The 13,299-nt window shown below is 37.5% G+C and overlaps 6 protein-coding genes across 6 annotated transcripts; 3 read left to right on the top strand and 3 right to left on the bottom strand.

The window, feature by feature from the left end:
* Positions 1-41: 41 nt before the first annotated feature.
* Positions 42-2,816, bottom strand: C9374_002536 (uncharacterized protein; the record flags this gene model as incomplete). Its single annotated transcript, XM_044691965.1, has 1 exon — positions 42-2,816. The coding sequence occupies one exon, from the start codon at positions 2,814-2,816 to the stop codon at positions 42-44; it is 2,775 nt and encodes a 924-aa protein (XP_044550083.1).
* Positions 2,817-3,077: 261 nt separating this feature from the next.
* On the bottom strand, positions 3,078-4,094 carry C9374_002535 (uncharacterized protein; the record flags this gene model as incomplete). The annotated part of the gene is made up of 1 exon (XM_044691964.1): positions 3,078-4,094. The coding sequence occupies one exon, from the start codon at positions 4,092-4,094 to the stop codon at positions 3,078-3,080; it is 1,017 nt and encodes a 338-aa protein (XP_044550082.1).
* Positions 4,095-4,624: 530 nt separating this feature from the next.
* C9374_002534 (uncharacterized protein) lies at positions 4,625-6,161 on the top strand (the record flags this gene model as incomplete). Its single annotated transcript, XM_044691963.1, has 2 exons — positions 4,625-5,112; positions 5,213-6,161. 2 exons carry the CDS (start codon positions 4,625-4,627, stop codon positions 6,159-6,161), a joined length of 1,437 nt encoding a protein of 478 aa, XP_044550081.1.
* Positions 6,162-6,246: 85 nt separating this feature from the next.
* Positions 6,247-8,553, top strand: C9374_002533 (uncharacterized protein; the record flags this gene model as incomplete). The annotated part of the gene is made up of 1 exon (XM_044691962.1): positions 6,247-8,553. One exon carries the CDS (start codon positions 6,247-6,249, stop codon positions 8,551-8,553), a length of 2,307 nt encoding a protein of 768 aa, XP_044550080.1.
* A 181-nt stretch (positions 8,554-8,734) lies between these two features.
* Positions 8,735-10,090, bottom strand: C9374_002532 (uncharacterized protein; the record flags this gene model as incomplete). The annotated part of the gene is made up of 1 exon (XM_044691961.1): positions 8,735-10,090. One exon carries the CDS (start codon positions 10,088-10,090, stop codon positions 8,735-8,737), a length of 1,356 nt encoding a protein of 451 aa, XP_044550079.1.
* Positions 10,091-10,849: 759 nt separating this feature from the next.
* On the top strand, positions 10,850-13,192 carry C9374_002531 (uncharacterized protein; the record flags this gene model as incomplete). The annotated part of the gene is made up of 5 exons (XM_044691960.1): positions 10,850-11,079; positions 11,175-11,309; positions 11,420-11,702; positions 11,775-12,207; positions 12,318-13,192. The coding sequence occupies 5 exons, from the start codon at positions 10,850-10,852 to the stop codon at positions 13,190-13,192; spliced, it is 1,956 nt and encodes a 651-aa protein (XP_044550078.1).
* Between the last annotated feature and the right edge of the window lie 107 nt (positions 13,193-13,299).

The raw sequence follows: 13,299 nt of genomic DNA, 5'->3' as shown, positions 1-13,299 counted from the left end.
CGCTGTAAAAATGTCGTCCCAATTGTTGAGTTTATTTTACCTTAACCACGAATTCTTCGGTTTGGTCTTTCTTGCCTTGGCTTTGGAGAACCAGATTGAATTGGACCAGTGACCACTAAACTAAATGTTTGGTTTCCAATATTTGTGTCTTTGGCCTTAATAATAACTTGGAATGACTTGACACGACGATGTCTACTTTCATGATCACGATTCAAACTTGCACGTTCATGGTTAGTGGATGTCGACACTGACTTGATGTATTTCACTGGAATTTCAATTCTCTCGACCGTATTTAAAAAGTCATAGGGACAAGTTCCATTTCTCAATGTGGATGGATTTCCATAAAACACACGACGATGACCATTTTTCAACGAAAGATCCATATCATTGATGAGTTGCTTGTTGGTGGCTGTAGCATTATTGGTGATGGCTCCCTTGTAATCGTACCAAGTCAAGGTGACCTTAATTGGAATTTTTGGTTTCTTGTTTTTCTTCTTCTTATCGTGATGACGACCATTCTTCTTTTTATCTTCAGGAACATGGAAAGGAAGAACTAATTCATCTCCAGGAGCCAATGAATATCGATTCAATAAAAATAACTTTCCAATCGTGTTGACCGATTCCTTGACATTTTCAAATAACAAGACATTTTTCAAATTCACGCTTCCAAAGCCATTGTAAATATTTGGGTAAGGCAAACGAGCCAAACTTTGAGAAATTCCAAATGGAGAGGTGTCGTTGGTGAGTTTCACAAAACCAGTCATTTTCTGAGCACTGTGAATAATCATGGCCTTCACCAAACTTCCAGAAATGGTTTGTGTGGAATTCTTATTGAAGAGTTCATAGTTCACAAGTCGAGAATTATTATTTTGAGAGAGATAGTCACGTACGAGAGCAGCAGCTCCTGCCACTGCTGGAGTAGCCATAGAAGTTCCAGATTTTGCAGTCAAACCTCCTTCTGGCGAACAAGAAGTTGGATTTCTCAATGCTCCATAAATGGAAACTCCAGGAGCGACCACATCAGGTTTGGAACGTTGATCGAAAGTGGGGCCACGAGCAGAGAAGTAGCCCATATTTTGATGGTTATAGAGTGTTCCATTGATTTCAGTCTTGTTGAAACGAATGTATTCTTCCAAAGTGGCATATTGAGCTCCGACTGTTAAGGAATTTTTAGAAGTGGCAGGTGACAGGACAGTGCCTTTGCTCGAAAAGTATCCATTATTACCAGCAGCCATGACAATCAACATTTCGTCATTGTCTCTTGTAAAGGAATCAACAACTAGAGCATTGTTGTCATATTGATTACACACTTCACAGCATCGAACACCATAATTGTACAAACAATACGAATCATTGACAAGATTCAAAGTTCCATATTCATAACAACGACAATCGTAGACACAGTCGTAAGGATTGGCACACCCCCAACTGTTGGACGAAACTCTGGCCTTTCTATTAAATGCCGTGGTGAGATAGGAGCTTAAGGAAGAAACATAGAAAAAGATTCCTTTCATGACATCTGTCACGTAAAGTTTGGCATTTGGTGCAATACCAATATCATTGGACATGCTGACGTTTAAGGAACCAGCTTCTAAGGATCCAGCAATGGTTGAAGCCACATGAGATCCATGTCCATTATTATCAATTTTGTCGCCCCAGAAAGTCACTGGTTGATAAAAGACAATTTTTCGATTGTTGTAATTGGGAGTTGAGAAATAATTTTCACCTGCCTTTGAAAAATAACAATGATTGACATCAACACCTGAATCAATAATTTGGACAATTTGATCCGTTCCTGTTACATTCTGACTCCAAATGAAATGATTTTTAGAATTGGATGAAAGAGAAGGCGCGTCTCCTCCTTGTTGCACGACTTGATTACTTCCCAAATTTAACAAACTTTGAGGAAATTCTCTCGAAATGGAAATAGCATCTTCTTGGGAGAGGAGTTGAGAAAGGAGAGCTTGTCCCATCGATTGCGACACCTCTTGGTATGCTTGAATGTTGTCTTGTTGTTGAAGAGTTCTTCTTCTTTGAAGAAAATTGAGAGCTTGGTCAGTTTCTTGAGGCATGGAATGACGATTTCTTGAAGTGGTAGATGGTTCTTGTTGTAAGAGAGGCCAAGCATTGACGTCAAAGTTGGTCAATGAAATGGTCATGACGTTGGTTGAGTCTTCATATTCTTCATTTTGAAAATTCAACTGAAAGACATTTGACAGTTCCTCGCGCAACCATTGGGAAGAACCAGTGGTCATTCTCTTGTTACTGGAGGTGGACGAAAGCACATTATTCAACTTTTGATTGAATTCTTTTTCAAACCATTGTTGAATTTCTAAATTTGGATGTGCAACACGAGTCTTTCTAATTCTAGAATCCACTTCTTGATGAAACACAACCCTCACGTTCGCATATTGAAGAGAATCTAAATCCAATGCAGAAAATGTGATTCTATCTTGTGCAGGTACTCTCACAACTTTGTCGACCATGGATGAGATGACATTTGACTGGTGAAGCTTTTCAATGTGTGAGAAACTCAACCAAGTAGTGAATGTCTTTTGATAACGAGAAGAAATATCAAGTTGTGTTCTTTTAACACCCATTGCTTGACATAATTCTTCAATTTTCGAATCACTCAATTTAACTTGGTCCTTGACATGAATGTACACATAAAGTTTTTCATCCTTTTGATTAGAGAACAGGTTTGAAGAGGAACGAGATAATAAATTTACATCATCGAGAGGATGAGCAAGAAGGCACACTACTTGCAAACCAAGAGCTAACAATGCAAGCAGAATTGACAGCTTGGCAACTGACATTTTTTTGTTTAAACAATAATACTACCTGACCATCAAGACATCTTCAAACTGCGAGCATATGGTCTTTTGAGAAAGCAATTTAACAGGCAGAATGTTTGGTTAAAAAATGGAAAGCATGGATCAAGAGATGACATCAAAATCATATTCACCATTTTTTGATTCAGCATTGCATTACCTCATTGGTACACCGTAATGAATAATTTCACACTTTACAATATTATTGTTAAAAAATTTTTATTGAGGTTAAATATTGACTCTTGTTCACATTAGATTCCACACCATCCAAACACTGATTAAAACCATGAATAACCACACATTTGTCAATTCCCTTAATCTCGAACTTGCATTGACCTTTGCCGTAAATGTTCCAAAATAACTTGGATCTCCAAAAATCTTGACCGTACAATCTGGACAACGTGTCGTATTCTTATTCATCCACACCATTAAATCGACAGCGTCTGCAACAATGGCATCGACTGTTTTCATAGTGGCCATTTCAAATTGTTCATCGAATCCGACGGACAATTTAGTAGCGAGCGGTAAATTTTGTTTAATGTAATCTTCGAAAATGGTTCCAGAATAGGCAGCAACTTTTAACCCGCTCTTGTTGAGGTCGGTCACAGAAGCAACACCTAAGGAGCTTGAGGTGGTGAGGTAGGCCATTGAAGTAGCTCCATAGGCGCATGACATGAAATTGACAAGTGGCAAGCGCTCAGCAACCAACGAGACATCAGCAACCACGACGTCACAAATTCCTTCATCCACCGCTCGCTTCAATGAAACGAAAAATCCATCTGTTGTATTCACCAACACAATTTCCTTTTTCAACGACATGGAATAGTGTGAATTGACTTGATCCAAAATTCCCTGAGCCACCATTTCATACACACTTGTGTAAGGCTCTGCATTTTCCATTTGATAACAAAACTTGAGATTCGATCGAGATTGAAATGGATTTTCCGACGGATATCGAATTAAATTTCCTTTCACACAAGTTGGGACTTGAAATTTCAAATGATCGAAAAATTTGTCTCGAAATTGTGAAGTCGCAACAAGATCTCGAACGGCAGCATCGATGGCCTGAACAAAATTCAAAGTAACGATCGAAGATGTTGAATTGAATGAATTTCGAGTGATTTTTTGGAATGATTGGTTGGTTTGAGAGGCCACACGTTCGGACGGGAGAGATTGTTGGTTGAGACATGAAAAGGCATGAACTATGGTCCAATGAGTGAATAGAAGTAGAAGAAGAAGTAATAATTGTTTTCGACAAGTCATTGATGGAGTTGTTACTTAGGTTTGAGCGATGAGAGATGGACTGTGATGAGGAAGGGATGAAAAGGAGGAGCTCACTAGTTTGTTTTTTTTTCAGTTGTTGAGACGGAAGAAAGTGCACACATCTCATGACGAACGGATCCTTGACAAGTGACTTGCATGGTGGGCTTTTGCAACATAAATGGTGCGGTCAATTAGGCAACAATGTTAATTGTCGCTTTGAATGAATGCAAAGGACGAAGCAGAAACAGAGATGATGGGATCGTTTTTGAAAACAGTAAAAGCGAGAGAGAGATGGAATTTCATTATCTCTTTGATTTAACACTTGTGACGAACGAAACGAATATTCTATGAAAACAATGGTTTGATGAACGTTGGAAAACTTGAATACAACAAGAAGTGTCAAGTGCCACAGTTTTGCCGCTCTTCTTGCTACGTTTAAAAAAGTCAAGAAAAAAATACATTCACGTCTCCACCATTTCCATCCTTCCAAGCCAGCTGTCATCCACCTCAATCCATACACTCCATACAAAATGTCACTGGCTAATTCAACCATTGTTTCACTTCATAAAGTTCCTCGGGTCGCAAAAATCGCCGTTGTATTACTCGTATTCGTTTGCATGATCTCAATGTTCATCGGAGTGATGTATAATCGAACGAACCCGTCATCCACATTGTTAGCTTCATCATCTGGAGCATTCCATAACTCCGAGTCGGGTGTTACTTCAAATACTGAAGCAACTTCAAAACAAGTTGCAAAGCCACTCACGTATTGGACAGGAATTGATAAACAATTTTCGAAAGCAAGAATTGCTGAATTTATGAGTAAATTGAAACCTGATCCCAAATATGAGCAAGTGTATGGAGACAAAGTCATGACATGTTTCACAAAACAACAACATTCTCTGACTTGTGGATTGACCAATCAGTTATTTGAGTTGATTACTTGTATGGCCATTACTGCCAAAGTTGGTGCCAAGAAGTTTATCATTCCATCCATGTGTACAGATGGTAATTGGGGGTAAGTCTCAATTTCGAGTTTACAACCTTAAAGTAGTAACAACTCACAAAATTGTAACATTATTTATGAATGCAATCACATGCAACATACCCATGACTAGATTATGTTACTGTCAAGGAAATGATCGATTTTCTAAATTCTTTGATTTGGAACGAACTAAAAAGTTAGCACAAGAACGATTTGGTATTTCCATGATGGAATACGAGGAGAGTTCTGAATTGTTAAAAAACTCTTCTGAAGAATTGTTCGCTCTTCAAGATCAAACCTTGGGTCAAAAAACACTCACTGAAGCAGTAGATATTATTCACCAAAAAGCAATGGAGAAACCAGGTTATTTAAATCATGCAGTGATTAATCTTGGTTATGTATGGGGAAGATGGAGAGGATTAGATATTGAGGAAGATATGCTCTATGTGTTATTCTTTGACTTGTTCACACCATCTGCTATTTCGAGAAGAGTTATGGAAGATTGGAAATGGAAAACTGAACTCGACTCAAAAGGACCCTTAATTGTCATTCATAATCAAATTCACACTCCCAATCAAAACCCCAATAGTTATCCAGGATGTCAACGTACCATGAATACTGACTTTATTTCTGTATTTTTAGGAGATTTTCTTTTCAAAGATAAGGATTACAGAGTATTAATGGTTGGTGCCGGATTCGAAGCTCTCACCGTTGAAAGTTTGAGATTGACCGAACTTTCCTCAGTGCACAAAGTTCATGTCTATCCTCAATTTGATATTATGAGAACAACTGCCAATCATCAATTGCACAATTCCTTGTATGCATTTTGGTTTGCCATCGAATCTGATTACTTTATCGCTACGACGTGTGAAAGTCAATTCTTGTCACACATTTTCATGATTCGAAAATTCTTAGGAAAACCAACCTGCTCGATTGCTGACGTTTCAAAAACCAGTTATCCTGATGCTTACCCAGAAAAGTATTTCAAAGAAAGTGCTGAACATGCTGCCTATCGATTCCCACATCCATACCGTGGCTCTTTCTTCACAGTGGAGCGATGTAAATTCCCTCTCAAGCTTTAAAAATTTGATCTTCCTCTTTCCCAAAATAAAGATTTCATTTATTCCCGCCAATTTCAAAAATTCAACCGTTATATTTCAATAAAAAATGAGTCAACACCCACACTCCAGAAGCCTCTCATCCTCCTCGTTTCATCCTCTTTCCCACAACTCTCAAGCTTACACTCCATTATCCACAACCAGCACCAATCCAAGCCTTCTCACCCGACCCAGTCTCTCTCAATCTTCTCTCTTTTCCATGTATTTGAGTAGCGGGAATGGTGCCAATAGTGTGAATTCATTATTATCTTCAGCCGGAACTGGAGGAGGAACCATTCTTACCACCACGGATCAAAACAAGTACAACCACACCAATACGACTTCGAGCCTCCCTTCCACTACGACGTCCTCTCTTTTGGCAACCAAAGCCTCTCTCTTATCCAATCAAGCTAGTAGTAGCGGAAAACAATTTGCATCATCTTCATTATCTATGATGGCTTCAAATCTAAGTAAAACCAGAACTCCTCTCTCGACTATTACAAATACTGTTGCATTGCCAAGCAGTGTTTCCACCTCTTCCTCCTCCAATAATGGTATACTTTTTCCAAGCAACAACTCGGATCCGATCAAATCCAATAAGCGAAAGAAAATTGTAACTTCAAGAGATGCCAATAATAGCGTTGCATCTCTTCTCAACATGAATTCTGCTCTTGATATCAGTAGTTTAAATACCTCTAGTACTAATTTAAATTCAACAACTCTGAGTGGACATAAACACTTACTTAATCAATCGATGAATAACAATTCGTCGGCACAACATTTGATTTCACTTCCCATTCAAGAATATCAACAATTGACAGAGAAGTCCCAACAATTAGAAGATCAGGTTCAAAAGTTGAAAATTGATTTGGACAACTCTTCGATGGATGTCAATGAGTACAAGACATTGTATGAACAAAGTAAAAAGCTCATTAAGGAGAATGAAGCCAAATGTGAGAGTTTGAAGAATAGAAATCAATTCTTGGAGAAGCAACTGAAAAAGTTGATGAATGAATCATCTGCGAATAGTAATTCGACAAGTAACAACATGACCTCTGCTGCAACAAGCAATACTCCTACATCTCCTCCTTCCTCAGTTCAAGTCACCATTGATGTGAATTCACAATTAGCTTTACAAAATCTCTCGTATCAGAGTCACATTGAAACAACTTCTCAGAAAGTGAATGCATTATTGAAACAAACTATTTCAACTTTGCATGATATGGATCAAAATATTCAACAAAACAATAGAGATTATATTTCACTCTTTGTCAAACAATGCATTGGAAATGTCATTCACAAAGTTGAAGAGGAGAAATTTGAGCAATTTGTCAATCATGTTAATCCCATGATTGAAATCGACATTCCAATGTATCAACAGACAATTCAACATTATAAGGATCAATTAGATTCAATATCAACTCAGTACAATCAATTAGTTGAATTTCATCAACTCGAATTGGATGTCTTGAAATCTCAAATTCAACAACTTGAACTGCAACACTCGAGAGAAGTGACAGAGTTGAAACAAACATGGTCTGAAAATACGAACTCCATTCAGAATCAGTATCACTCTCTTGAAGAACAACATCAATCTGAATGCAAGCAATATTTATCCCAAATTGACAATCTGAACCACAACATTTCTCAATATCAACAATTAATTCATCAACAAGATCAAAACATGGCAAATATGAGATGCAAGTACGAACAAATTCAATTGGAGTCGATTGACCAGTTAAGAAGATTGAAACAAACCAGGCAAGACCATGTTGAACAAGTGAAGAAACTGAAACACACAGTTTTGAATTTGGAAGAAGAAATTCGAAAGTTCAAGATTACAACAGAAAAACTGCAAATCGAGAAGTGGACACTGTATAATATGAACAGACATTTGACCCTGAGATTGGATTTATGGGTCACACAGTCGATGAATAGTGATTCCAATTCTACGACGAGCCATGCATGTCACGATGACACTAGTACTCAAGATCTTGAAACCTCCCTTGTAAATCTTAAACTGAAATTAACAGAAAGTCTTAAATCGTACCACATGTTAAAACAAGAATATGAAACATTGATGACAGAGTCAAAACAAACTCTCTTACGATATGATGAATTGCTTTCCCAATGCAAAACTGAGAGAACATTCCTTCAAGAATTTATTCAATACAACATGTTGCCCTATCTAGAGGTGATTTACAAGTGTGGGGATTGTGCTGAAACGACGCAAGAGAATGTTTCGACCGCTACAACATCATTGACGAACCATATTACCCCACGACAGTATCAATCCATTTTACAGTACATGATTCAACATATTTACCGACATGTCATTGTGACAGACCAACATCATTATCAGCATATGGAGGAATAAAGAATGTGTTGCTGATCCATTGATAATAACACGATCGAATGATCGAATCATTCATTTCCATTGGAGGAGTGTTGACTGGTGATGACGACAACAATCTGGTAGAATTGTCACGTTCAATCACGAAAGACATGTTCCATGGTTAATTGTTTTTTATTATGTACAACACAATCATCGATGATTCCTACTGCTGCTGAATAGCAAGCTTGTTGCGGAAACAATTTGGACAACCTTCACATTGACTGGTCTTTGTTTTGTCAGTTGAACATAATTGGAAGAGATCTGAAGTGAATACCTGTTCGTTTTCGTACATCATGGTCAAAGTAAATGACTCGGTATTAGGCAATGTCCCTTCTTGTCTTTTTTTTACAATTTTGAAACAACATGAAAATATGCCGTTCGTGACGTCTAACCCACTGGTCATCCCTGGAATTGGAATTACTGTAACCTCAAACCAAGAGGCGTATTGGGAATCGTCTCTGCATTTAGTGGTGCATTCAAGAATCATTCGAATCTTCTTGTCAGATTCTAAATGTCGCTGATTCATCGCCAAATTGTTCGCTAATTGTAAATGTTTAAAGACGAAGCAATATTGATATTCATGTTCTTTTCTTCCAGAGCTGTAATCGAATATAACTTTTCGATTTTGACAACAGTTTTGCATGGATGGGAGAATTAAATGCATTCTGCCATGATTTTGTTTTCGTTTTCTTCCAGTGAGTGCAAAGCCAGATTGGTCATCTAATTTCGAGACGTCATAATGACTAATGTTTGATTCAACGACTGGTCCTGTGTTGTGTGCGGCAGTTCTCTTTCCATGTCGTTTTTGTTTTGAAACTACCAAGGTGTGTACCTTTCTGTTTGGTCGATCCGTTTCTGATGGAATACAGGTGTTCGTCATCAATGGAATTGGTGAATAAAATGGAGAAAGCTCTGGTGGGACCATGGTTTGCGTTTGATTTGAGGAATGTAATCCATCAATCATTGAATGATTATTGACAACAGCTGTGGCATTGACATCATTGACATTAACATGAGATGGAGGATAATAGGAGAGTTTCACAAGTCCAAACGACAATGGAGACTGTTCCATATTGGCATCACAATGACAAGAAGCACTCGAATGGTACGGAAAGGGTTGTAATAACCACGGTGGATAGGTATGGACGATGTAAAGATTTTGATCACACTCCGTTCTCATATACCATAACAAGGGCGGAATTTCATTGCTCGAATTCTTTGAATGCTTGCATGCAGGAATGGAATTCATAGGTACCTGTTCCATTGCTGGCATGATCTGTTCACCAACCAATGATGAATGTTCATTCATGCATGTCTGATGATGTTGATTCACATGTGTATCCTGAATGGTTGACGAATGCGATTCGTTGCTGGTGGATGCTGGAGAAGAAATGAAATTGTTGTCCAAGGAATATTGAGAGTCTTCTTCATGCATGTGTGTGTTGGAAGTCTCGTCAATGGATGAAGATGAGTTTGGTGAACAAACTTGACGAACTAATTCGTCGAAGTCTTCTCTCATTGACGTCAAATAGCAGATGAATCTGCCGGAGTAAGATGGTCTAAATCCAGAATGGAGTCTGTTGAATTGGGAGATTCCATGATGGTAAGGAGTGTTATTGGTTGTTTTTTTAGCGTGAGTTAAAGCGAGACGCGTGAGAGAACGATTTTTTAAAGCCTGTGGATAAGTTTACAACGAGATTGATTGGTTGAGGGATTGTAATCGGTTCTTTTTCTCTCACGTTCTTGTTCACGTTTTGTTTTCAAAGAGAATATGTATATACATTCACAAGAAAACTGACAAGATCGATATTTCACGGGTTCTTATTTTGACATCAGTCGATCAAATCATTAATAATGATTTCTCAAAATATTCAACAAAACGAAAAAGACATTCTCTTTTCCAATATAACCACACGAGCTGGCTCGCAAAAGTGTGGTTGTATTGATTTTAGGTGCTGGAGTTCTTCTTTTTTGGGCAAGTGCTTTACTGACTAGAGCTACCCTTGCGACACACAGAACACCTTTAAATCAAGATTCTATATTAAATCAGAATTGATCTTCAAAGTAATGTACGAAGTTCATCTGTTTACGAATTTCTCGCTTCCAAGTTGGGTGGTTGACAATTTGTGCCTTACTTTCATGCAAAAATACAACCTCACTCAAATCCTTCCTTCATTGAAATTAATAATCAAAAAGATGGCCAATGATATCTCTCCTTGAACCATTTGAATAATCCATTTTAGGAAAGGGTCGTTAGTTCTGTTTCACACTCAAAAAAATGTCATTCGCACAACAACATGTTCTTCACAACAACAACAACCTTTGGGTGGCCTCTATTCTCATGGCATGGATGATGCTGTACTGCAGTGTGTCCCATGCCGTACCCACATCCATCTCCATTACAGGTCTTGCATCGGAGTCTGGAAAACAATTGAAGAAATATATCGTTCCTCCCGTTATGAAAATTAATGCACCGTATGCTGAGTGGGCTCATCATCATTTGGTATGGTAAGTATTCAATAATGAAAGATTTATTTAATTTATGAATTGTATTTAATCATTGGTGGAATAATATTCACATCATCATCTCAACAACAAAATAGGATGAATGGAGAAAGTCAAAACCAACAAGACTTGTTGAAATTAGTGGCCACCTATGCGCAAAATGACATTCCAGTAGGAGCTGTGGATTTGGAAGCAGGATGGTCGACTGGAATGAACAATTTTGTACCTAACCAGTAAGTTCAAGAATGTCAAATGATCAAAACCATAATGACATGTGTTCCTATATGTCATTCATTTTCGTTTCGTGGCTCTGTTCACTGAATCATGTGGAATGATCATTTAGGAGTAAATTTCCAAATCTTTATCAATTTGTGAAACAACTCCATTCCATGAATGTCAAAGTCATTTGTTGGACCACACCTCTCATTAATGTCGATTCTCCAAATTACAACACAGCTTATTCGAAAGGATATTTTGTGAATGATGGAAGATCGATTGAATGGTGGAAAGGAAGAGGAAGCTTTATTGATTACACCAATCCAGAGGCAGTTCAATGGTGGCATTCACAAATGAATAATGTGTTGATTTTGAATCAGACAGATCCAAAAGAAGGAATTGATGGTTGGGTACGTGATGTTCATATTTGAAATAAGTTTCTAGCATGCTTATGAATTTTGGATATTATTGAACCTTAAAAGAAATGTGACGGCTCAGATCCATATTTTTATGAATTGATCTATGCCTATGGTAAGAATGGACACATTTCAGAGAAGGCTTACTCGTACATGTATTATCATGATTTTTTAAATTATACCAGACAAGTCAGAGGTCAAGATTCTTTGATTGTTAACATTCCTGTAGATTCCATCTTTGGAATGGCCTACTTTGAATTTGCTCCAAAAGATATCGTCTTTAATGGATGGGTTGGAAACAAGTATGCCAATTACTTTGGTTTTAGAGAAACTGTGAAAAATATGCTTCATTCAGCTTGGAACAAGTATTTAGGATTTACCACACCAATTGGAGGATATGAAGGAATTCGAAGCTATGACGCCGATTTGTATGTGAGATGGTTCCAATTTGCTGCCTTTACAAGTGCCATGCATAATGGAGGATATGGAACTCATGAACGTAGGTATTCGTTTTGATCTGAATATTGTGTGAATATGTATTATTATTCATCTCTTTTTGTGGTTATCTTTGATGAAATGCAATTTTTCTTATTTTTGATGTCCACACAGCATGGATGTATAATTCAACCATAACAAAACTATACAGAAAATTCACTCATGCTCATTATGAAATTGTGCCTTACTTGTACACCAGCGGAATTAATGCTTTCCAAAATCAAGCTAGTTTGATCACACCATTGTCAGATTGGACCATGTTTGATCCATCTTTTTGGACATTCAAACTTGGAAAGGATATGATTGTGACTCCTATTTTTGATTATTCAAATTACACCTATGTGTTATTCCCTGAAGGTACTTGGGTTGACTATTTCGATCATACCGTCACTTTTGCAGGTGTTTCCAATGTCACATTTGATTACTCAATGACATATGAGGAATTTCCTGCATTTTACAGAGCTGGTAGTATTTTACCTTTGAACATTACAAGCGATTATGTCAATGTATTTGGAAATTCCAAATCACATTCTGGTTATTTAACACTTGCAATTCATTATCCAATCATGAATGAAGAACAGAGCCAAATGATATCCTCTCATGGAATTCAAGTGAAATATTTCCGAAATTCTAAAGACAATTCCATGTCTATCACCATTTCAGCACCTAATGGATTTAGAGCAGATTCAGAAAAATTAAAATATTTATTGGACATTCGAGGGCTATTGGCTTCACAACCTGAAGGATTCGATGTGTATCAAATGCTTGATTTTGGAGATGAACAAAAACTTGTTCCACTCTCAAAATTTGAACATAGAGCCGAATTTGATGGATTATCAACCACCAAATTTGGATGCTTTTATCATGAAAAAGATGTGAGTTATTACATGCATAGAAAAGCCGATGGAAAGGTGTTGAGGCTCAAACAACAACATTTGTGGATTAAGGTTCATGATATCATGAAGGGTGTGAAAATTTTGATTAAATAACCTCTCGCGAATAGTTCTGTATTTCTATTGTGTGAAAGAGGCCCTTCGCTAAAAGCGAGTGTGAATACAAAGAGATTACAAGCAAAAACATGGTTCGATTTCACTCT

This window comes from Naegleria lovaniensis, assembly GCF_003324165.1.
Source record: "Naegleria lovaniensis strain ATCC 30569 chromosome Unknown tig016, whole genome shotgun sequence".
Lineage (NCBI taxonomy): Eukaryota > Heterolobosea > Eutetramitea > Acrasida > Naegleriidae > Naegleria > Naegleria lovaniensis.
The sequence above is the reverse complement of the archived record's forward strand: the minus strand, read 5'-3'. Positions and strand labels throughout refer to the sequence as shown.